General features: G+C 40.6%; 1 protein-coding gene across 1 annotated transcript; it reads right to left on the minus strand.

Annotated features, from left to right (window-relative positions):
• Window positions 1-14,075: 14,075 nt before the first annotated feature.
• On the minus strand, window positions 14,076-26,222 carry LOC122830721 (potassium voltage-gated channel subfamily S member 2-like). Its single transcript, XM_044116327.1, has 3 exons — window positions 25,993-26,222; window positions 24,043-24,164; window positions 14,076-23,720 (listed from the first exon to the last, which is right to left on the minus strand). Exon 3 carries the CDS (start codon window positions 23,716-23,718, stop codon window positions 22,279-22,281), a length of 1,440 nt encoding a protein of 479 aa, XP_043972262.1. The 5' UTR covers window positions 23,719-23,720; window positions 24,043-24,164; window positions 25,993-26,222; the 3' UTR covers window positions 14,076-22,278.
• Between the last annotated feature and the right edge of the window lie 300 nt (window positions 26,223-26,522).

A 26,522-nucleotide genomic window follows, 5' to 3' on the forward strand; every position in this document is an offset into this window, starting at 1 on the left:
TTCGGGGGGAAAGTGCTTTCTCTACCTGCCGATATTAAATCTTCTCAATTATGCGGTTGGGGCGCGAGTCTGGAAGACAGCCGATTGTTTTGATGAAAAATGTAATCAAGAAAGCGTCTCTCTCGCTCTCGGTGACTGCCTCCTGGCTCATCTCTGTCGGAGAAACCGTGAAAAGAGAGAGGTGACTGATTAACTGCCTGTCTCCCCCATGACTCTTGCGACTGAGCACAAATAAACACCCTTGTAAGTTCTATATTTTATTTGTATTCGAGGCAGCGCTACTAAAACGTATACCTTTTACCAACACATATCCATCTCTTTATTCCAAGCCGTTTCCACTTTTTTGGACAAGTTTAGGGTGCCAACATCACATCTTCCACTGCCAGCTCCTGCTTATCCATTTTAATCCTCTCTGTGCTAATTGTTTCTTTGTAAACGTTGGTATACGTTTCAATCTACTCAGCTCCTGTGGAGTATTTGAGCTTCTGAAACTGCATCACTGGAAGAAGTGAGGCTTTAAAAAGAGTTGATTGAACGTGAAGCCTTTTTCTGCTGTGATAGATTATCCCCCTTTCTAGGTGAGGAAGCCATGGCGTCTTTCTCTGCTTAATAATTTCTTAGCTTGTATGTTAAATGTTCTCCCTTCTGTCAACTCAATGGTAAACAGTCTTTCTAAAACATTGATCTGTTGTCTTAACGTTCAAAAACTGACACACTTTTCATTGCTACATAAGAGACGCTTATTGATTCGCTTTAGATTCAGTGAAGGTATAGACAAGTACCATTTTGAAATCCTCACCCAAATTGTGCTAAAAAAGGTTTCTTCCACATGATTCCACCGCCACCTTCAGTCTGAAATGAGGATATAAAGCAGGACACATCCATGCTTTCATTTTCTTCAAACCGACGTCTGAATGTCGCATCTGAACACAAGACTTATCAGACAGTCAAGTCAAATCTGCTTTATTTCATAAGGCAGATTTCATGTGACAATGTGCTAGGAAAGACATAAAAATCAAAACAAGAACAACCAGATATATTAAAAACAACTACAAATAAATTTAAAGCCAGCATTCAAAAATAAGACACGGCAAAAACTGAAAAACGAAAGACAAAAATTGTTCAACAAGAACAAAATTTCTAAAACTCATTATGCAAGACTAACAAACGCTTAAGAAAATAAGAATGTCTTGAGAAAGCTCACCTGAGGTCTTGTCTCCCAGAGGAGAGAATCATAATGACCAAAAGATGTGAGTGAGTATAACAATATTATGTTTACTGAACGATCATAAAGGGCTGTCAGGGATATTCTATGAGCATCTCAGAAGGAACTGGGTTATTTAAAACTTTAAAAACAATCTGTCAAAAAAAGGGTATTTCAATTGCAAAACTGCAATGGAAATACTTTTTTCATGTCAGGCAAGTCATGTGATCAAAAAGTCAGATGTTACTACTGATGAAGACAATGAAGAAGACAACAGGAAGTGGTAGGAGGATGATGGTTTGTTTTTGCCTTGCAGCACATCTTTAAAATCATTTATTTACCATATGTCCACCAGTTCCATGAATTCATCTGTACAAATGTGATATTTCACACGGTATGATAATGAATCACACCGTGTACAACTAAGAAAATGATCATCTTTTTAACTGAACAGATAGAGAGGTGGATCCGCTCAGTGCTCCCTCTGCTTACCGCTCGTCTTTGTGCTTTGGATATATTTTTGAAATGGGTGCATCCTTCAATATGTGCAGCTGAGATTGATTTTTTTCTTCTTCTTTTCTTCTCACAAAGCCAAGCGGACAGAATAGAAAGAAGATAAGGAGGCTTAAAAAAGAAGTCAGCAGAGCTTTTTGAGGTCATCCCAGACTACCAGAGTCCCAGATTTCCTTCCTCATTTTTATATAAATGTACAAAATCAGTTTTATAAATGTACAAAGCAATTTATGCAATAATGAGAAGGGTTAATTATAGCCACAGAATAAAAACAGTTATGTATTTTTGTGTAGATTTTTAGTCACCAAAGTCACCAGAGATTGCTCAGTATGATCATAGGACATATAATTGTTATTTCCGACAATATGACAGACACTAAACACCTCATTAGCATCAGACCATGAATCTTCTTGAAGAAATAGATCTTATTAAAAGGTCATCGCTAATGGCCTCCTTTTGTAGACTAAAAGCATGACACCTCCACTGAAAAAAAAAATGTCCCAGACATCAAAGTAGTAAGTATCAGATTTATTATAACATAATGGACAGCTTGGAATAACTAACACGGACGACCTTTTACACATGAACTAAAAAGCAAATCAAATGTTTGCACTTCCTTTTCACATAAAGCCTCAATTAAAAGTCTTTTCAGTTGGCTAGCCACACTTCATTAGCGTCATGAATCTCTACAAGAACTGTCGTCTGGCTCGGTTAAAAATATACCCACAACATTTGGGGACATAATCCCATTCTGACAGCAGTGGAAAAATTCTCTGAGCGGGTTCCAGTCATTGGGGTTTACGGACACTTAGTGGAGAACCAGACTGATCCTGTAACTTCGTTGGGAATGCATCTGTTAAACGGCGAATGGCCGAAACCAGCAATCAATCTACAATAGCCTTTTCTGTGGATATCAGAGCAGCCCATTAAAGACGGCACGCAGACATCCGCCCGGCAGCAGACAGCATGTCGATAGCTGTGGCAGAGTTGTGACCGACTGCCACTTTTAAGTCAATAATGCCTTAGATCTGCGGGCGCTCGCTGTGATCAACTGTGCCACATTTCTCTCTCAATAAGCCTCTGTGTGTGTGCGTGTGGGTGGGCGTGTGTGTGAGAGTGTGTATGCACATGTGCATGTGTATGTGTGTCCAAAGGTGGAAAGGTTGGCTGAGCAGCTTCTGACTATGACCGTGATGTCTGGCTTCATCTGTATGCGTGTGTGTTTGCAGCCTTCTGTCGATCCTGACAGGTCTGCTAATGAATTCCTGTCCGCCTGTTTCTGCTTTTAGCATTTGTTTTAGCATAGCATTTTCAATAACCCCATGTTCAGATATACTCCTTACCCAGCCTAAAGAGATAGCAATTTGTAATTAGTATTTAATCAAAAGTTCCCAAATTAAAGCGATTCTGTTTTCAGTTTGGTTCATCACGATATCTATAACAATTGGATATTCCATTTTGGGAATCGATGTTCCTGAATTGGAATATCTTTTTTGTCAAAGATCTGTGTCACGGAGAGAGAGGAGTAGAAGTGCTCACTTCTAAATGGACAGTTCTGCAGTAGTGTTGGATTATAGCAGCAAGAGTAAGGTCAGTTTCATAATGCTCACCATTCTCATCAGTTGCACCTGAGAATTATTCAGTTTCATCCTATTTCTGAAATTCACAGCAATGAAGACGCCTCAAGGCACTGAAAGACACACTGGGACTTGTTTTATGTAGAGTTATATCACTCCACACCACTAGGTGGAGCTGCCAACAAGAAGGAAATGGAGAAAAAAAAGGTAGGAAGAGTAAGAATGATTCCGATGATGATGAAGAATACTGACTGGGCTCCTTCGTTTAGTTCATGCCTGATCTGTTAGGTTAAATAAATGCTCTGAGTTATTCAAGAATGTGTCTTATTTTTCCACACCATTTGGTCCAGACACCAAATATTTCTGTCTGGACTATAGCTTTGTACAAGTGGGAAAAGAAAAGTATACTTATTGAAACACATTCTTTTAGTTGAATCAGACTAACTGGTCAGTCCATGGTCTAGAAGTTACAGTCTATAACTCCATCAAACTCAGGAAGAAATGCTTGTCTGTTGATGGTTTCACTAATGACCCAATGTAAATATGCAAGCACATCTTAAGACCAAGATGGCGGCGCATGAACAACGTGAGGCTCAGCGTCTCTCCAGAATCCGCTATTTAGTGATTTTTTATTTATACCTGTAAATAAATATTTATATCCTGTATAGCACTTCTGGATAGATGCAAACTACATTTCATTGCCTGTACTTGTGACAGTGCAATGACAATAAAGTTGAATTCTATTCTATTCTATATATAAATGAACAAATCTATGAAAAGCACAGAGCTGGAACTACATGGTTAGGTTCACTTTCTTGCCACCACTGTATGGGTAATCACCATCAAACTGTACAAACTGTCTTGGTAGTTTGCTGGTTTGGCACATGGTGGTCTGTTAACACAAAGCAAAAAACTGCTGGAAGCATCTGAGAGTCGCTGGCATTTCAAACAGAATGCAGCTCAGGTGTTCTCTGAGGTTTGACTTCAAGACCTTTTTAATCCCACCAGTCCTCATGTGTTAAGTAGACTTGGAGAAGGCACTGTGCCCAGAAAGTCAAGTATAATGTACAGTTGATACAGGCTATTTAGTCCCTGTGCAACTGGTGCCAGAGCATGGTCCATATCGCCCTGCAGTAAGTTGGGGTCATTTCCACTCAGGTTGCCCTTTGACACCAATTCTGTTAAAAACCTTCATCAACAGAGTTACCAGGTGCAGACAGGGTGTTGGAATCCATTTTGGTGGCCTGTATTGGGAGATTGGGAGATTGCTGGGTGGACTGGTGCTTCTGCAGTGATGCAGGTGCTACTGGTTTGTTGTGGTGAAGAGGAAGATTTATCCTTGTTCATCCCTTCATCTGTAGTCGCGACCTTTCGATGGTGAACCAAAGAACGAGGTCAAGGACACGGGCAACAGAAATGAGTTTCCTCTGCAGGGTTTCCAGGAGCCTGGATAAGTGGAAGATAATGGCTGGATGGAGAGAATGTGTGATTGGCTGCACATCAATCTGGGAAGTTGGGGAAGTTAAAAGGCCATTTCTAAACTATTTGAAGTGCAACATTCTACAGCGAGACAGATTATTCAAATGTGCTAATCGATCTTTCCAGGAGTCCACTTCCCAGCACACTCACCATGAGAATAGACTTCACACAACTGGCTGACTCAACAGCAATGTAACCACAAGATCAGTCACAGCTCTACATGATGGCTGAATCAGAAAATAATCAAAGTGTTGCAATGGTCCAGTCAAGGTCCAGACCAGTAATTGTTTATTGCAATTGTATAATGCTGTGCATAAATACATAATTTCAAAACCTGACGAACTAAAGCAAGTAGCAGGAGAGAGAGTAAGCAAAAAGTGCTGCTGAAGGATGTGAGAGACTGACTGAAGTCAAACAGGAAACCATTCTGTCAAATTACTGCTAAAAGTGGCTCAGTGAGCCGTGGGGTCATAGGGCGTACTTCATGTCTTCCCACAACTGTATAATACCAAGAACATGAAGCTGGACTGATTATCTCATGTAAGCCCTTTCTCAGAATTTTCTCTAACTTCACCTGCTGCCTGATGTCAGCGCTGTTTCTTTGACAAAAACTGTGCTCATGAAAATGGCCACATTGTTAATGCTCAATATCTTCAAAACAGAACCTAGAATAAAAAACAGATTGGGAATGGGAATCAAATCTAGTTTATAGTTTGAAAAATCCCTTTCATCACAGCAGCATGAAAAGCCTGACAGGCTTTGCTGCTTAATACAGATTACAGGTCAATCAGATTAATGTGGACTTTGCTCATTAAGACGAGGCTATCTTGAGAAATCCTGCTGGGAAATGTTAGGATGGAAATCATCCAAATGAAGCTGCTATTTAAGAGACCATCAATAGAGCAGCTGTACAAATTGAACTGAATTATAAAAGCTATTATGATTCATGTTTGTTGATATATCTGCACCTTGGATGTGATGTTTGATATCAAATACATAGACGCATACGTAGCAGTTTTTGAACGATAAAAAGCTCAGCAGTGCTCAGCAGGACTTTCTCTGCCTGGTGAGTTAAATACAAGGTAAAAAACCCCCACAAAAACAAACAAATCTTGTTTCTTATAATAGTTTGGGAAAATATTTTTTAAATTTATTATGAGACAAGTTTGTCACATTTTTTTCAATATTTATAGAGACCAAAGTGTTTGTTCCTGGATGGAACTGAGCTTCATTCCGGCTGTCAGGCGTCGTGGATTCACAGCCTGCTGTCTCTGTTTGGGCAGAATACAAACTTCATTTATGAATTTCTTATTTGAATATTAAACTTTGCTGATGTGATTCACACAAAGAGAATTTGTCAGAGTTTCTTCATTGACACTGATGAGGCAATAGATTCCGTGATCATGGTTAATGTTCATTTGTCACCTGCAGAAACACGTTTTCTACTACAGCGAAAAACTTACTTGGCTGTCTGCAAGAAAACCACTTAAAAAAAAAAAAAAATCTAAGAAAGGTAGACAATGTAAAATAATGTAACAAATATAGAAAATTATCTACAAGCACAGCAAATAGTGCAAATAAGAACATGAGCTATGCAAATATAGCATAGAAACAAATTACTGGCAGCAGCACAAATGAAAACATGTGCCAGTTCACATCGTATTAGTTGTCACGGAGTCTGATAGCAGCATGTTTTAAATGCTCTCCTGCAGGGACAGTTCACAAATATTCATGACACAGACCCCAGAGGACCAGAGCTGTCCACCATCACAATGCACTTTGCATATTGTTTCTGTCTTGCCTTTGGGAATATAGTTATCCCCAACATCCCTCAGTGGAGAATTACAATTCTAAGCAAGACCCTCAAAGACCCCCTGTTAATGACCTGATTGCCTGCAGGGACTTTACAGACTCTTTATTTATTCATCTGCCCAATTAGCCACACTGACCTGAGGAATAAATACATTGTTTAACAACTCCATGACCTCTCTTACCCTGACCTTATAATTAAGGTTCCTAATGGAAGCAGCAAAGAAAAACCACAAAGTCAGAAAGCAAAAATATAAATACAGCAAATGTGATGCTTTGCGGGGACTGAGGGAAATGTAACAATGTGGAAATATCTTGATTTTATGTAACGTTTACTGGCATAGCTGTCGAAATGAAAACATTCCACATGTTCAAAATGTAAATTGTGAGTCATTGAGACTTAGACGGATTTTAATTGAACGCTTCATTCCATGTTTATGTCATGTAAAGAGCTAAAATACAGTAACTATAGGAAATGTATTTATCATTTGGAAAATCCAGGTAAATCAAAACTAACAACATATACAAAATGAAAATACATCAATCACTGAATTAAAATGGATTAGAATCCAACTAAAATACATAAGTACGTATATATAAAAGAGGGAACTTCCATCCAAATTGATTTGTATTTTTGCAAGACTGACTGAATCCTTAATGTTAGATAATCCTGTTCAAATCCTGAAATTACACACACTGATTTAATTTGTAGTACAAAAATATGTGTCTTTTCCATTCCTTGTTCATGTGTGTGATTTTATACTTCTATTATGTTCGAAATAAATAAAAATAAAAAATGAAATAAAAAAATAAAAAGCTTTTTCCTTAGCGGCTTCCTATAAGATTTGACATCCAAAAGTTGAGTTATTTTGGATTTTCTTTATGATCAAACTTTATGATAATCTAGTACACATTGATCTTTCTACTCTTAGTAGCTACAGTCATTGCTGGTCTCTCTATTGAAATTTCAGGGTTAACTTAAATGTAGAAAACATCTAGAATGAAGTAGTGGAATGCCACAATCAGCTTACAATCAATGTGGCAGCCATGCACTGAAGCTCAAGGATGCACCAAGCTGTCAAAGCCTCCGCGCTCTGATCACAGCTTCAGTTCTCACAGCAAGTTGCGATCTACAACTGCAAGCGACAAGTGAGGCAGTAAACTTGATCCTATTGAACACTTTTTTTTGGAGTAACATTCCCGTTTCTCTGACAGCTCACAAGAAAATGTGTCTGAAATGACATTTTTGAAATGTGGCCTTTTCTTTTTGTCATCGCACTCAGCTGCATCGCCAACAAACCCGCTGATTCAACAGTGAAATACAATCCAGCTATTTAAATCCTCACACTGTGTTCACCCCAGCAGGTTATCAGACATTTTATTTCAAAGAGGAAACTGAAGGGAAACTTGACTATTAACAGAGAAAAACAGTTTTTTTCAATAATCACCATATCAGAGAACAACTCCCAGGTTTTGAACACAACTCTCTGCTCCTCCCATTGTTCATAAAAGACAATTATACAATGGTGTAAGTTTAAGACGTTTATACATAGAGCTTGTTTTTTAAGTCTATACTTTAATTTTTAACTTTATACCTTATAAATTCTGTAATATGGTTTCACAACTTGTGTTTTATCAGGAAGAGATAGTAAAAAAGACACTCACTGTCCTGTGATCAGGAGGTTATAGTTGATGGCACAGATTTAAAAAAATTACCAATTTTTTTTCTCAGTGAGTGAACTTGATGGAACAAGAGTAGGGAAAAATACAGCAGAGTTTAAGGCGAGGCAGAGTGACGGAGGAGGATTCCTTCAACATTCCCTGGCTGTGCGCCGTTCCTCTCGGGGAGGTGTGAGTCCTTGGCAGGGACTGCTCCTCGTCGGCAGCGACAGACCACCATTAACTCCTCATCCACTCTGACGGCGTTCTCTTTGTTTTGCTTACAGCGCCGAGGCGCCGGCAGACGGAGGCAAACAGATTCATGTCCCTGCATGGAGGGGAAATCGCTTCTCTGGCTCACTGATGGAGGAGAGGCCTTTTCTTTGCAACAGAGGGGACATTCCGCCCCAAATCTCAAGCATCCATCACCATCCCCACAACGGGGGAGAAGTGGAATTAATGGTGACCTTATGAAGAAATGAGAACTCCACACATGGTGATGATAGTGATTGTGTGTGTGTGTGTGTGTGTGTGTGTGCGTGTGCGTGTGCGTGCGTGTGTGTGTGTGTGTGTGTGTGTGTGTGTTTGGACTGGAGAGACATGTTGAAGAGTAATGAGCCTCTCTGAATGATCTCAGTGGCTCTGAGAGATACAATAACATCCAGTCTTTTGAGCAAGAAAAGAAATCTCATTTATCTGTTAAAAATAGGGAGGTTTTTCTCTTCCTACGCTCGGATCCAAGAGCTTCGGCGACAAAAGCTTAAAATCCTCCTAAATTTTGTGGGGATTGCAGAAGCACACGTTTCCGGCTTTGATATCTTGATAACATTTTCCATAAGTTTCTACTGAGTTCCACCCACAGAGGAGACTACGGAGACACCTCATCCAAAAACCGAACTAGTTTATTCAGATGTGTTCCTTTGAACACGACGTCTGAACAGTGTCAGATCTTCCTCAGGTGCTTTTTTTTCTCCAAACTTCAGCTGAACAGTTAGTCTGGCACTGCTGTTAAAATAGGTAGTGCCAGATTTTTGGATGAGTTTTATTTATTTGCTTATTTTTTTCTTTGTCACTCGTTTCTCTTCCATGACATTGAAATTGGTGTAAAGAACCGCGAAGGTTTTGAATGTGGATGTCACATTGATGCCCGTGGTCATCAGTTTTCTGGTCTTCAGTTTTTTTTAATTTGTGGTATAAAAACATTGTAAAGAAGTAATTCACAAGTGTTTCAGTAAATAATAATAATAAAAAAGTAAGCACAACCATACAGCTGAAAACAGAAATACAACAGGACTTTGACTTTCTAGTTTGCAGTTGTTATGAACAAACAACAACAAAGCAAAACCTCACTATGCATTTAGTTTTATATGCAAGTAAAGATTTAGAACTTGACTTGTATATTCTTTTTCAAGTTTAAAGAATAGACAGGAATTCCTCTGAAGTATAAATTTGAAGACGGGAAAGTTTTATAAGAACCTAAACTCAAAAATCCCACACAGTGGTGTCCTGCCTGTACCGTATTTACAGATTTACCTATTTGTGGATCTTGTTTTCTGTGGAGCTTAAGTCCAAATAAATAAAAAAGACCAGAATGGATTTTTCTGTAGAATATCTAAATATTTTAGTGTATGTAAAGAACATGTAGTGGGAAGCTGAACTACAGCCACAATGCTACCTGACAGGCCATTGGCTGCTGTTTGCAAAGCAGCCAATCCTTTTAGTTTCTGTGGCACTACATGACTGTACCCAATAAAGAAATAAGGAAGACTGTTATTTAGATGTTAGCTTCTGTGGCAGTTCCGATACATTTTATAGTGTGCATTAAAGCATATTAATACACACTATTACTATGTATATTCAGTGTTTGAACTATTAAAACAGGCAGTTATATGAGTGATCTATGTGGATTTTAGCTACATGGGTGACAGCGGTTCCTTACCTCGCCAATACCAGAACTACAGCATGGTTAAGTTTCTGAATTATTATTTTTTCATTTCTTGTTTATACTCATGGAACAGTAGACACTCTGCCTTTTAACAGGTTTCTTTATTGTTTGAATACATAAAATGCAACAAAACGGTTTTTTGCATACCGTTAGCATCAGTCACTATCATGTCACAGCAATCAACTTACCCAACTGATCTTCCAACTTACAGCTGGAACATGGTTAAGTTGTTTAGCATGAAAACATCAGTGGGCCCGATCGGCTTCCGTGGCACTACACTGATGTTAGTTTGCTTTTTATTTACCTTCTGAATGTCGTGATATTTCAAACGTAGCTTTGAATTTAGATTTACTTTTTGAATCTTCATTGTGTTTCTGTGTCATAGATTTTGACATCAGTGTAAATGTAAGCTCTGTTCAGCCACCTCTTTGTTTCCTAACAGTGTTTTCTCTCTCCAGTCGTCTCTCCCATCAGATCTGCTGCTGCCTCTTGTTCCCTGAGCCACTCTGAGCTGTTACACATTCGGTAATTACCCTCACCTGTTCATTGTCCCACTTTTCACTCCTCCCTGTGTTTGCTGTCAGTCGTTTTACGATAAACCCGTCTCTCTCCTCCTGTCCGGCCCGTTTCTGCTCCCTGCTACCCCATTATGCTGCCTTTCTTTCACTAAAACACACACGTTTCTAGAACTCTGCTGGTGTCAGTCTGCCAACGCCACAAAACAGGATGGTAAATTGTTGATACCAAGTCTTGTTCTGAATACCCCCTGTAGGTTGCCTGGACCTCAGTTTGACCCAACACATTCATACCAGAATGATTGTGGTGAGAATGGAACAAAACTGCAGTCTGCATCCATTTCCTGGCAAGAATGTCCAGTAAATAGGTGGAACATCTAAGTCAGCACGAGATTTCCACAGTTTTAAAAGAGAGTAGGAAAAGTGGTTTGAGTTTAACAGGCAAAAAGATTGAGCTGAAAATCCAGCAACATTCTCAAGGTTATTTAATTATTTGCTAACGAGACGTCAGGGAAACCACAATGTCGCCTGAAGGGATTAGAAACGACTGATATTCCTGTTCGTCATGATAAATAGTCTGACGTAAAACGGTACCAAACAGTGAGACCTTGAGCTACGAGAGAAGAGATGTATAAATAGTGTCAAACTTGCTGTTTTACAAGCGTTTGAAAGGAAATCATGGTAGCATGAATTTGTCCAATGACCTGCCTCTAGTTTGTGATCATTACTTCCTTCATTTATGTGCTTTACTGAAATGTCAGCTATCCGCCTTTATTTATTCTGCTGGGTTCTAACCTCGGCATGAAGACACAAGGTGCAATGTTTTGAAAATGAAATTCTGATTTAATCCAGTACTGATCTGACATTTTCTAAGATCTAAGTTAGATCTTCTCTCAGCAGTGCTGTAGATCCATTCCAGAAGGTGACATTTTCCTCCTCTGGGAGTCAGTCACTGTCCAATCAGAACGCAGCTGCCCTCTGTGACCTTTCCGTTGACAGAAGTGAAAGGAGCAAACACAAAGATTCGTAGAGGTCGCTTCCAGTTGGATTCGCTTCCTTCTCTGTTTTGTAACTGCTGGAAACTGAACTACCCAGTTTCACGTTGGATGGACAAATCACACACATTTGATGGACGACAAAACTTATGTGTAAGACTGATGAGTTAAACAAGTCCTGGAGCTCTAGAGGGACACTTGCAATCACTTGTGTGATTATCAAAATAAATTAAAAAAAAAAGACGTGGAGATCTTTTACTGCTACTGTCTTTCTGAAAGTTGCATCAGCAATTGTACATCTGCACCGGAAGATGGATAAGTAACTTGCTTTGTTTTTTCATTTCTTCCTCTATGTTTCACTCTGTGTTGATGACTTTACTGTTAGGGAATAAAGTTTTAAAAAGTTCAAATTTTGTCCTGAAAGATTCAACATTTACAATTAGGCCTGTCACTATAAGAAATTTCATTGGACGATAAATTGTCCAGGAGATATTGCCATAAACAATAATATTGTTGTTGTTTTGAGACCATTTTCAAGTCATTTTGTTATAATGATCAATAAACGATCAATAAACTTTAAATTCTAATGAACATTTACCACTGGAACTGGAAGACATTTAAAATATCCAAAATAAATAAACAAAACCACAAATAAAATAAATTATTCTCTAAACAAAATTATTATTCATACAAAATGGTCTAGTTGAGTCCAAAGCACCAGACTGAAGACTTTTATCATCATGCTTTTGGTCAAAAGAGAGAAAAGAGAAAAAAAAACAAAAACAATAAAATAATTTAGCTTGTTCTAATTTATCATGCCATTAATTAATTAATTGCTTATTGACAGTGGAAATTTACAGCAGACCTTGATACATCTGCAGATCTTTGGTCCATAGTAAGCTACAATGACCTGTAATGAGAAGCCATCCCTCTGTAATCTCTTCTTCCTCCCATTCCCAGCCCTGTTGCCTCCACCGGGATAATGATGCATCTTCCAGCTGGTCCCTCTTTCATCCTGAGCTGTGAATCTCTCACATCCACTTTAGCAAATGCTCTCAGTGACAGAAAGAGAGAGAAAGAAAAAGAGAGAGGGAGAAAGAGAGAGAGCGAAAGAGAGAGAGAGACATTACCCCAAGTGAGAATGAATTCTCGTCTTTAGTCTACTTCGGCTAAATCCCTTTCTATCTTCTATCACTTGGTTCTGCTCTCTCTCTCCGTCTCATTTATTTTACTTGGACAAAACCCTCCACCTGTTGTGCAGTTGGGTTTGCATCTTTACATCTGCAAAGACGTCTCCGGAAATCATTTCTCTGGTTTTTACCCACCATTACGTCACCCGTTTGTTCACTCTTTTATTGGCTGTTAGCATTTATTCCATCAACAAACACATACCCAGAGTGTTGCTTCATTCATGCATGTTTGAGAAATCCTTGAATTCACCTGAAGGTAACATAGTTACTTGATTGTGATATAAAACGGAACTATATGTGCTTGGAAATCAAATGACACCCCCCTAAAAAAATGCAGCATAAAAATACATTTTTGTTGCCTGATTTTTGAGCCTCCTCCCTCTTGTCCACTGGTCAACTCACGGACCGCCAGGTACCTTTCACCCACCTAATCTTCAGAGGCCAGTGCTGTTTCTCTTTCACTGTGAATACTTTTCTAAATGGTAAATAGCAGTTAGGTTGTTTGGGGAAGACTAAAGTTACTGGATTGACAAAATGATGTTATATTTATATTTGCAAGCACACATGAAAATATGTTGTGATTCTTTAAAATTAGTGGAACATGTGCTTGAACAGACTCTAGAGCAGGAGCGCAGTTTTGAAAGGCCATCGGATCAGGCACAAAATACGAAACTTTAGGTTTTAAAGGTCACCTTCTCCTTCCTATCTTCTCAGTTAAATGTGAGAAAATGAGTGATTTCTGCAGCCTGAAGAACTCGGACTTAAGACTTCATTTCATTATAGTTTCAGCTTCAGCATTTGCATCTCACAGCCCATTTTAAGCAAGTTTCCAGCAGCTGAATGAAGGACAAGAGAAGAATAAAAAATATCGTGAACCAGAGAGTTAGAGAAGTGTATATATATATATATATATATAGTATATATATATATATATATATATATATATATATATATATATATATATATATATATATATATATATATATATATATATATATATATATATATATATATATATATATATATATATATATATATATATATATATATATATATATATATATATATATATGACTTCCCTGTAACTTTGAGTTAGCACATGTAGCAGCGAGTACATGAGATTGATTGGCAGCACTAAGACCCTCCTCCTGGCTCTGATTGGCTGTTTTAGCTCAAGCCCAGTGCATTTCTTCAAACGCCAATTGTACCTTAGAGAGGAGCTGAAGGAGATCAATCTTTTCACCCATCATCTGTTTCATATACTGTCAGGAAGTGGTGACATGTTTAATAAATATGTAGAAAGCACATTTCTCATAAAAGTTGCCCGCTGCAGCTTTAACTCTGCCTCTGAATGCAAATCGCCTCCACTGACTTCTTAATTTAGACCAAATAAAAGACACGCAGTGAATGCAGAGAGCCGTGATGAGGCTTGGTTTGTTTCTTTAATCACTTTCATTTGGACGGCCGTCCCCCTGCAGCGGCCGTTGGGCATGATTTTAATACCAGGTGGATCCCAAAGCCAATTATCAACACCAGGCACGTTATTTTACCGCAATTATGACAAATTTGCCAATTATCGCTATGCCCCGGAACTATAGAGGATGATTGTGGCGCTGAGTGTTTTAGTGAGCTGATGACTCAGGAAGATAGATGGAGGAAGAGAGGGGTGATCGGGCAAGAAGAATGGGACTTCCCAGTAGCAGAAATAGTCATTGTGTGATTGTGCTCCCGTCATGTCTCCCAATGTGTTTACACAACATCTGCATCTTCCAGGAAATCAGCTTCATCCTCCTCACATGCAGAGGGTGTGTTGGATGTGATGACACATCCTGCTGACAGCCGGCAGTCTGGTTGTGATCCAGAATTTATTCATCTCTCGTGTTTCATTCGTTTCATTCGAATAAAATCAAAACATTTCGAAACATTATCGACACGCATCACTTCACAGTTGGTGTCCTTCCACCCAAAGAGCAGGTGGTTGCTGCTCCAGCCACTCGCCTTCAGCTATTCCACACATTACTGCTGTTTCTGTTTCTTTCCCGTCCAGGTTTTTTTTTTTTTTTTTTTTTTTTTTAAACTAAGGACCTTGTTGTATTTTCTGACGTCATCCTGCCGGACTCAGCTGGACCCGAAGCGCTCAGAAATATAAAATAAAAAATCCTCTCTGACTTCTCTTAATTAAACTCTGCACCAGTGTCCTTGGCACATCCTTGAGAAAATTGATTCCACGCAGAAGAGATGACACACACTCGCACACGCACACACACGCACACATGCTCCACGCGCCATAAATCCCCTTAACACGCATTTGCATGCAAAAATACAACCACAAAAACACATCTTACTGTCACACACACACGCCTTTTTACTCACTTTGATGTTGGGTAAAATACGTGTTATTGTGCCTGTCTTCTTTACTCAAACCCTGCAGCCCTGATCTCAGGGCAGTAATCCATCCAGTCTGAGTCTGTTTGTTATTTGTGCTTGCAGCAGAGTCTGAGCTCCTCGTTTCCCTCGAGCATTTTCACGTTTTGCCACAGTACAAAACGTGAAACACTTCGCTGTATTTTATCGAGGATTTTACGTCGTAGTTCTACTGAAATTTATTCCCATTTTTTGTAAAGTACCATAAAGTGAGTCGGAGTGGATGGTGAGCATTTATTAAAATCTGGGAGACATTTTCAGATATCATGTAAGTAATTGCTATAACCAGCAAGGCCATTTTGTTCTATCCATAATTATGTATTTATTTATTTATTTGTTTGTTTGTTTGTTTGTTTGTTTGTTTGTTTGTTTGTTTGTTTGTTTGTTTGTTTTTAACGGCTTTGAGTCAGATACAAACTTAATGGGCGGATGGCTGTTTTAAAATGGAGTCGCATTAATGTCACAATTTGTCCACAATCACTGCAGTTCATCAATATTTTATCACCTGCTGGGAGGTTCTGGAACAAGGCCAAACACCGTTTTACAGACTAGCATCAAAACACGGTTTGACTGCAACAATATTAGTTTCAATTGTAATCCAAGTTTTTATGTAAACAGCTGTCCTGATTTTATTTGTAATGTAGTTGGTTAAAGAAAAACAAACAAAACGGAATATCTTGAAACTGTGATTTTTAAGGAGTGTTAAATCATATTTTATTAGATGAAATGGAACATGATACATGCAAATTAAACTGGTTGTGCTTAATTTGCACAACCAGCATAAATAAAGTTATGCTATTTTCTCTCCTCCGCAATGGCTGAATTATCTTGAGAAATCTTGCTCATATGTCTGATTTATGCAAATCGTTGTCAAGGGAGAAACTCTGAACTTCCCAGTTAACAGCTAATGACAGCTAATTTTTAGAATTTCTAATTTTCAAATTGAAGGTACTAAGCCCAGCTAAGCTGCTGAACTCTTTAGTATTCCAGTTATGTTATTGCAACTCAATCCTCAGAAAACCCAGGAGGTATTTAAAAGATCAAATTTGTGCTTTTCACCCTTTTATATGGATATAGACAAACAGAACTATGTGAAATGAATAGAATTATCTGAAATATCCAGAATAAGTAGCCACTGGGTTATCAGGAAGAAAACTTACAATGCCGTTGTCTAATTGTCTGATTAATAAAGCTGGTATAGATGAAGATTAGTGGCGGATCATTCTTGAAGAACAAAACAAAACCTGGGGCAGCAAATAAGCTTCATGTGAGTTGTAATAGTTTAAAAGTTATAGTTTGGTGGATTTAAGACTGTAAAGTGTATTAAAATCTGCATTCAAATATTTAAAGGGGCAGTATAGTGTTTTCCAGGCACATAGTCCCGCTTTATAGCACTATCAAGTAACAATGTTAACTTTAGTTGTTATAAAAAGCTGTATATATCAAATACGACTTAGAAGAAATTTTACTTCTTATTTCAATGCCTTGAAATTGGTCTTCTGTCACTTTAAAAACTCCTGCTCTTTCTGAAGCTTCGTTTTCCGGATGTTATCGCAACATGGCTCCGCTATGAACCCTTTAACAACGTTTTACCAGCGTTTCACTGAGAAGTATCTCCTATAATGAGGTCAGCAGACACACCATTCCACCAGGTGTTTGCTACTTGTTGTTGGCTAGTCTGAAGGAGCTGAGTGGCAGAGTGCAGGCGAGGGCTGCTCTGTGACGCAGAAGCTTGAAAGCTTTAAAACTTCAAATCAAAGGAGGAGCTTCGTCCTCAAAGGCGGTGTTAGGTCCATCCAGGTTGTTCCCATGGAGATTAGAGGATTTCTCAAACGTGCATTAAATAATCAAGGCAACACTCCAGGTATGTCTTTGATAAGGGAATGGTATGATGTAAAACTCAAAGTCAGTTTTACATTATGCTGCCCCTTTAATATTATTTCTAGCTATTTTAGTTTTGGTCAAAAGATAATTAAATAAATAAACATCTAACATGGGTTTTATTTAAATGTTTCTGCTCCTGATCTGAAATCTCTCTAGTTCTCTCTGCATTACCGGCGTTCTGTGTTGGTATGAGATTCACGTGTGATAATTAGCGACGCCGTGATCTCTGTGACGACTATTTCTGGAGCCGCTCGCAGATGAAACACGGTGGGAAGATATGAGGAATAGATAAATAAAAAATAGTGCCGGGGGGGGGAGAAATGGACGAGGCCGCTGAAAGGATCCAATCTTCCCACTCTGTTTAAAGTGAAGGAATGGCAACAGATGGTAATGTGCAACAACACGGAACGCCTGCTTAGTAACAGAGTTTAAATCACCAATACAGAGCAGACTGGAGATGACGCCTGTGCTGCCAGCTTTAATAAGTTCCCCATTAGACACACTGTCTCCTGTGTTTGTGTAAAGTGCTTTCACACACACACACACACGCACACACACACACGAGCGCACACACAATTGGACAGTAAAAAACAACTTAGTTTATTCCCCATCCACCCTCTGTTAATAATTATGCTTTTCTTCCCACATTTTTAGGATTGTTTTTGTGCCGCTTTTGCTTGTCTTTGTTCACACCTAGTGTGAAATAAACCACATAAAGTGACATTGAACTTCTGTAGGACGCCTCTGTTCCAGCAGCAGGCACTTCGTCAAAACTTTGATAATTAACCGTGAATATTAAGCGCACCTCTGAAAGATTTGGTGAACACACGTGACCATGATTGTGATCGTACCAGGAGAAGATGAATATTTTGCCCATCGTGTCGAGGCTTTACCTGGAGTCTGTGATGAAATGAGTTTAGGAAGACCTGCCTTTCCCTCCCCACATCGAACACCTGAGTGAGTTTTAACACTAAAAGCCACCACATCGCCTTCAGTCTCTGTAAAAGTGTGCTTCATCACTCCTCTGCGTTTTACAACTAAGATGGTAAAAGTCATTTTCATTGTGGCTGTGCTGGCAGTTGGACGTTTAAATCATGTGATTGTTTGAAAAAGCAGTAGGGGTGGGAGTTGGGGGAGAGGGTGTTGAAAGTTGAAAGGAACCGACAGGCTGCAGGGGCGGTCCCCCTGCACAGACGCACTTAGAAATTGTAAGAATATTTGGATCTAAGTGACACGGAGCAAAACTCTAACATTTCTACCGCATTTTTCTTCTACGTGAGACTGAAAATGGACACACATTTCTCTGCTCTGATTTGGTGAAAGGTCACCAGTCGTCACTCTGAACTCGTTTACAATCAATAACTTAGTTTCCGTAGCGGTCCGACTCTGCAGCAGTACGGTGGATTTTCTCCCAGGAGGGAAATCTTTAAAGGTTTAGGAGTAAACAAACGGAGGCAGATTTAATTGGACTCTAAGGGAAAATCCCAATTGAGGCGAGCTCACCGGAAATGTGTGGAAAACATTCTTGGAACGCCGTCGTTTTCTCATTAGTACTGAAGAAGTAAAATGAAAGACAGAGAACTGCTGTTGTGCTTTACTGCAAGATTACGTTGTAATCCTTCAAGCCTGATGTCTTCTTTTTCCTTTTGGGAAGATTTCTGTTTGCAAATTGAGACTGCGAGAAACTATTTTACATGGAAAAAGAAAAATGTAACAGGTTTCATTGAACTTATTAAAGATGAGAGAACAGCCAATAAATACGGATGTTTGTTCCAGAATCTGCAGCATGAATCAGAAGATTTTGCTTGTATCATCAGTAGGTTGCATTTTAAAATCACGTGTTCTTCTTCTTGCAGCTCTGTAAAGTAGAAGTAAATCTCAATGGGAAGTCAGGACACTAACCCAGGTTAAATTATGAAATGCCCAAAGAAATAAAAAAATATCGACTCTTTTTGTGCTGCAAGCTACTTGTAGATATTGCCTCTTTATCCTTTAAACTGAAATCAATGCCAGTTAGTCAGAGCTTTGTTGAATATTGAGAGCAGCTGCTGTAGGAACTCCTACTGGCTGAAATGAAACAAAACGCCATTCTCTTTCAGTGGAATAAGAAAATATTTTCCACTCAGCTTAAGACTGGAAATAAATAATTTTTTTGGCTCCATCTCTGATATTCAGATCTAAAAATTACAATCTTTAGACAACAGAGTAACTTAGACTATTCAACTATTCAGTTATGTGTTCTTCTTGCAGCTACTATTCTGAGCTGACTATATAAACACACAAAACCATATCCAATAGATATATATAATAAGGTAGAAATCAACTGTCCTTATATTTGTTGTTAATTAGCCTCCTATTTTAATGTTTGTCTCACACATACAGAGGACTGCATGCATTTCTTGAGAATTATGCAATAATAAAGTGTGCAAAAAAGACTGGAAAAATACCAGAGTGGTCACAATTCAATACTGAGGATAATCGATTATTTTGAATTTTGCGAAAAAGTTGCCCATATATTCGGCTTTCTGGGTTTCATTAAAAATGATTTGCGTGTTTCAACAAAGTCAATAACTCAATATCTAGCAAACAGACCCGTAATGATTCCGAGTCACACTCTGGCTAACACCTGCGGCGTTCCAGTCCAGCTCCAAATCCTGCAATGTAACCCTAACATTCTCTACTCATACTGAATTTCTTTTTTTTTTTTTTTTTTTTACTGCTGAAAAAAATAACAGTTATCTATCACATCTATAATTTTGATGTAAGGTGGAATAACTTAAACGGTGGTAGCAGATTAATAGTTTTGCTGACGTAAAGTAAAAATATAAAACTGTAAAATAGCTTTACAGATACACTAATGTAATGATGCAGCAAAAAATATATATATATATTTTTAAAAGGTCCAGACAAATTCCCGCAAGTGGAATTTAATCAACGTGTCACTTCTGAGCGGTTGCTGGTGTGGCTGTCAGTGTGCTGAAGACGCTGCGTCAGTCAGTCTTCGCTAAGCACTTTTCCACGTGTCGCTGTGAAGGAAGTGAGCTGCTCCCTGCTCTGGACATGAATGAAACGTGGAAATGTGACAGGAGTTTTCTTTTAATTTGTTATTTCGTTTAGACCAAACATCGGAAGTACTGTTGCAACACCACATTTACACATCAAGTTACCTTCAACTGGAGAAACACCAGCGGGGTTCATGTGGACATTTCTTTTTTCTTTGTTGTTTTTTTTGTTTTTTTGTTTTTTTATCAGAACAAGTGGAGCTGAATGGTGGACAACAGTGTGACGCTGTGACACTAACGCCCACATAACCACTGAGACAACAAAAACAGGAGTACCGGTTTTGGTGTGAACTGGCTGGCCTACTTTGATGAAGAGGCCTTCAGGGGAAACTTTGGATCATTTCAACTGAGGCCTCGGTGAAGATATAGTCATTTGCAGTTTCTTTACCAGCAGAATGACAGCAAATTACAGTGAGACTTTAGGAAAGAAAAAACTTGTCAGAAGAGTGACAGGTGAACAGCAGGTCAGGCAGGAACATTTCTATACCAACGGGATGCAACTGTGTATTAATATTTGCCTGGCCCTCTTCAGACATACTTAGAATTTCTTGATCTTGTTTTTTTTTCCTCCAACAGCTGGAAACTTTGAAAAGAGAACCAAACCAAAAAATCACCAGCTTTACAAATGTACGCAAAACGTTGTCTATGCTCTGCTAATACAGACAATTTTCACAATTGCGGTGTTTCAATCAAAACTAGAAACGCTATTAAAGTCACACGTGCATAACTTTGCACGTGTCCTTGTATTAGTTCACCACAGGTCCATTAGTTAAGAAACGAAGGAGGTCTGTGTCCAAGTCAAAAGCAGAATTTGTTTAGAGGAGAAGTGTCGGTTCTAGAGCCGGGGAAGACACTGTTACTTCATAAAGGGTACAGAATAAAATAATGAACAAAAAATAAATAAATTGGGGCTGTATTGTAAGCCTAAAATATACTATTCTAATGCAGCTAAAGCTAAAGGTGCAACACCTCCATTTTTAATTCACTGTTAAACTAAAACTGTGAAAGTAGAAAATGAAATTCATTCAATTAGTCACCGTTTCCCTGTCAGTGCATATGATCATAGGAAATTGATTTACTGTCTTCTGTTCTACAGGGAAACAGAAGACAGGAGCCTTATTTGGCCCCTGTCTGGAACTGCCTATGTCACCCATATTTTTGCTGTGGCTCAATAAAGGTGACGAGCCAATGTCGGGGGAAGACCTGGTTCCTCAGATAACAGACAGATCTTGAAAATGCGTCAGTGTTGTCAGGATTGGAGTTATGGATAAGGAAGCCAGGTATGGCAGGCTGGGTGCAGTGTGTGCTGCTTTCACACATAAATCACTTCACTTTTTGCTTTTTTTGGAACAACTTCGCACAGATCGACTGCACTGGTCTGTAAAAATGAGCTTTTTTTGTCATACAATCATATTTTTTATTTAAGCCTGTCTTTAAGAGTCTTCACTACTACATCCCACTTTTACGCACTTCGCATCTGTGCTGCAAAACGCCTAGTTGTGTTCATGCTGTGCTTGAATATTTAACATGGAGAAGATATATTACAGCTTCTATCTAATCGAAAACGAAAACCATAATGCTCATTCCCAGACTGAATGCAGGAAAAACAAGAAGCAACAACACGGTGTTGTTGACTTTCAAAGACATGAACATTTTTGAGGGTCGAGTTATTTTTGAAATAGTAAAACGTAACTTCCTGTCGACCTTCAGTCGCTCTGAGGATTTCCTCTTTCCCACAGACTCACTGTGACGTGACATCTTTCCACAACAAGAATTATGGTTCACATCTTCACAGAACCCCACTTACAACAAAACCGAGATGCTCCTTTAAAAAGTGCACGTGATCTTTACATTGTCTCACTGGAACTGACACACACACACACACACACACACCCACACACACACACACACACACACACACGCCCACACACACGTTATTGCACTGAGCTACAGAGAGGCAAACTGTGAGAAGCAGAACTCCTCCTCCGGGTGTCAGCACCCCGGACAGCTCCGAGCCGAGCTTCACTGTAACGACTCATTCAGACTCTGTTCACTCGGAGAACTCCGGCTCATGTTCGACAAGCTGGCCATGAGAGACTTCACCTTGTGCGCGTAGTAGTTCCTCAGGTTGACGGAGGGGACCTCCTTGATGCCCTGGTCGAAGTCGCAGCTTCTCATTGCGATCTCCAGCTTCTTTTGTCTCTTGTAGAAAAGGGAGAACTTGTTGAAGATGAGCGTGATCGGAAGCACAACGACCAGGATGCCGGCAAGGATGCAGGCCGAAGCGGTCAGTTTGCCCGGGATGGAGACGGGCACCACGTCCCCGTAGCCCACGGTGGTCATGCTGACGGTGGCCCACCACCAGCAGGCGGGGATGGTGGAGAGGTCCTCGCTGTCCTCTTTCTCTACTGTGTAGGCCATGACGGAGAAGAACGACACGCCGACGGCCAGGTAGAGGAGCAGCAGGCCGACCTCCTTGTAGCTGTTCCTGAGGGTGGCCCCCAGGGACCGCAGGCCGGTGGAGTGGCGGGCCAGCTTCAGAATGCGGAAGATTCGCATGAGCCGCAGGACCTGCGCCACCCGGCCCAGGTTGGCGAGCGCCGGGCTGCTCTCCGCCACCAGGTTGATGAGGAGCGTCAGGTAAAACGGCAGTATGGAGACCAGGTCGATGACGTTCAGGGGGTGGTCGAAGAAGTGCAGCAGGTCGGGGGCCACCGCGAACCGGGTCACCAGCTCCAGCGTGAACCATCCGATACCGACGTGCTCCACCACCTCAAAGCGCGGGTCCTCCGTGGGCTCCCCCTTGCTGTCCAGCACGCTGAACTCGCTCATGCTGTTCATGCACATCGTGGCAATCGAGCCCAGCACCACCAGGATGGACAGGATGCTGATGATGCGGCTGGCCACGGAGTACCCGGGGTTGTCCAGCATCAGCCAGACTCGCCTGCGCGCGCTCCCGAGCGGCTGCTTGTCGAACTTGGTGGCGTCGTTGTAGAACTCCAGCAGCTCGTCGAACGACGACGTGGTGCTCCCCTCGTCGCTCCTGTCGTCCCAGTCGTTCCTGTCCTGGTCCATCTTCCTGCAGTGGTAGGCGCCGCTGCAGCACGAGTCAATGAAGAACTCGTTGATGCCCCAGTACTCGATCTCCTGGCTGAAGGAGAAGATGCACAGCTCGGCCATGACGTGCAGCCGCCCCGTGTTGTAGAAATTGAGCACGTAGGGGAAGAGAGCGGGGTTCCTGTCGAAGTAAAACTCTTTCTCCGCGTCGTCGTAGTCGTCGCACAGCTCCAGGATGGACTCCTTGGACTGGCACTGGAGGAGGCGCGCCAGCCTGGTCTCGGGGAAGCGGGAGAGCGTGGCCGACTGGAGACGCTTCTTGAAGCCGCCCACGTTGATGCAGATGCCCGCGTTGTCGTCCATGGGAGCCCCGGCGGTCGTGTTCCTAAGGACCTGACCTGTCATGCCTTTAAACAGGGGAACACACACACACACACGAACCCATGCACACGCACGCACACAGAGATGCGGGGCGCACAAAATGAAAGGATGAAAGGAAAAGAAAAAGAGAGACAGAGAGGCAGACCAAACACATTGAAGAAGAAGACACATTCAAAGACAAGGAGAAAGCATAAGTTAGTTAAACTGCCCGCAGTGATAATGCGTTGATGCTTTAATTAACTGTTTCCATACTTAGATACCCAAACTAACGCGTTGCTTTCCAAGCCTCTGTTCCAAAAGACAAAGAGCTGCTTGTTTCTATAGCTTGTTGCAACGAAGAGAACTTACTTCAAACGGTCGATCAGTTCACCGATTTCTCCGAAACACTCTTCATTTTTAGCGGCGGCTCATCGCAGTCAGAGGGCGACCTCTGGACCTTTGTCCTCCGAGCTCCAACCTGGCTCCAGTTTCTACCAAACAGAAAGAGGGCGACACCGTTCCAGAGGACCCGCTGTTAAAGAGCGCGTTGCCTCCAGACAGAGAACACTATCCGCTCCTTTAAGTGTCTGAATGCACCCGAAGGCTTGGTGCTGCTGCTGCTGCAGCTGTCGGCTCTCACATCCTTCATTCGTGAGGTTAAAGGGGGAGAGGGGGCTTGCAGCGCCTCCAGCTACAGGTAGGTTAAAAATAAAAAATAAAAAAAGAAAGAGAAAAGAAAAACAGGACTGATACGCCCTGACAGCAGCTTCTCTTTGAGCAGCGGGGAATTCCACTCTGTGTTCCTCTCTGAGTCTTCTTTCTATCTGTTGCTGCGCAGCAACACGTAGCTTCCTCTCTCTCTCTCTCTCTCTCTCTCTCTCTCTCTCTCTCTCTCTCTCTCTCCTCTGCACCGCCCTCCCGTTGTGATCTCAGCATCATGGTGCTGAAGGGGCGAGGCGCGCAGCTCAGCCACGATGCGCAGGGAATCACCAACTAACCCGGCGCGCAAAGCAGACAGCGCGCCTGCCAGAGGTCATCAACCGAAAATCAAAGAGCTGGTTTTTAAAGCGTCCCCTCAAAATGTTTGGACTTTAATGCATCATTAATAAAACATTTACGTGGCAAGGTCATCATAGAGAACTAAAACCAACGAAATAACATCAATTGAAATTGAGAAAGCATTTTTGGTTAACTGGAAAAAAAATATAATAAAATAAAAGCAGTAGTTAATGGGGGGAAATTGCTAGTACTATACTGTGCGTTTATAAATCTGGCCAGGGCCGGTCCAAGCCTTTTTGGGGCCCTAAGCATCTTGTTTTCTTTTACCAACATGTCTACACCAGATGATTTATCATTCCTAAGCTACTGTATCTCATTATCATCATTAGTAATTAGCATACATTATACCAGTACCAGTTTATTTTAAGCTTACACGAGTAATGAAGTACAAAAAAAAAATCATTTGGATTTTGAAATGGAGAGTAGTATTTAAGTGGGCCATTTTTAAAAAACTATTTGACAGTAGCTGATAAACACTAAATTTAATAACTTATTTTTCCCCTAAAGGGCCAGCAGCTAAAACATAAATAGATTAATCATTAGTATTTTTTTTAAATACATAAGTTATTTTTCCATGTGCAATAGCATTTAGTTTGCAATGTTCAATGTTGTTTAAAATATATGGATATTTTTCTCCCATGCTAGTTTGGTGCTCTTGGGGGCCCCCTGGTGGCCGCTTAGCTCGCATTGTCTTGTGCCGGCTCTGAATCCAGCTACAACAAATTGAAATGAATGGATATAATATCCTTCGTTTTTGTGTTTATGAATCTGTTTATTAGCCTTTCGAACTGATGTGAAATCAACCCACCCCTTCCCCAACACACACAAGTACGCACGCAATCACGCACACAAGCAGTTTACGTCAGCTGTTGGCAAATCACGGCACTCCATGCTCCTGTCTCACACAGTGTGACACAGTGACAGCACAGCTGCAGCTTGTTGGTTACTTGGCAAATTAATAACACAGAATCAACTACAAAGACTGTAGTTTGTAGTTGCAACGTGGCAAAATGTGGAAAAGTTTAAGGGGAACAAATATTTCCCAAGGTACTTATTGTTATATTTCTGCTGCTAGTTGACTATCCTCCGCGCCTCCTCAAACTCCACTTCCCAGGATGCATTAACCCACCATCACGTTTACATTCAGGGTTTTTTCAGGAACTGACCGCGCCAAACGGCGCAGATTCTGCTCTGCAGTTCTTCCTGTAAAAAACGTGGAAATTGATGTGTTGAAAAGAGAAGAAAGGAACGTGTTCTCACCTCCACCTGCTGCAGCGTCATTAACGGCCTCGGCAGACTGAACGCAAAGCCAGGGCTAAAGAGGTGGCCTTGCAGAGCGGCCTGGCTTTCAAGGATCAACGACTGGAGGTTTTCTCTCACACAGCCCGACGCGTGATGAAAACGCCCCAACAAAAACGGACCCATGCCGAAGCTTGTATCAGGGAAAAACATGAAGCCGAGACACTTTTCCTAGAATTATTCACCCAGAAAGTCTCTTTGAAAAAGAAGTGTTGGAAGAATTGAATCTCCACAAAATAAGACGTATTCTACATAAATGCAGTTATTTATGACCAAAGTATGAAAAATGTTTAACCAGTCAGTCAAAGAGGAAAGAATGTGAGTTTCTAAAATTGTTCATCACTTTTTTTTGTCCCCCCCCTCCCCATTTTTCTCTATAATAATAATAATAATAATAATAATAATTCAGATGCAGTGAAACTACCCATAGCTCACTGCTTTAGAGGTTCAGCTGTAGTTGCACCAAGCAGAGGAATTCATTTAGGCAAAGA

The sequence above is a fragment of the Gambusia affinis genome, linkage group LG05 (genome assembly GCF_019740435.1).
Source record: "Gambusia affinis linkage group LG05, SWU_Gaff_1.0, whole genome shotgun sequence".
NCBI lineage: Eukaryota > Metazoa > Chordata > Actinopteri > Cyprinodontiformes > Poeciliidae > Gambusia > Gambusia affinis.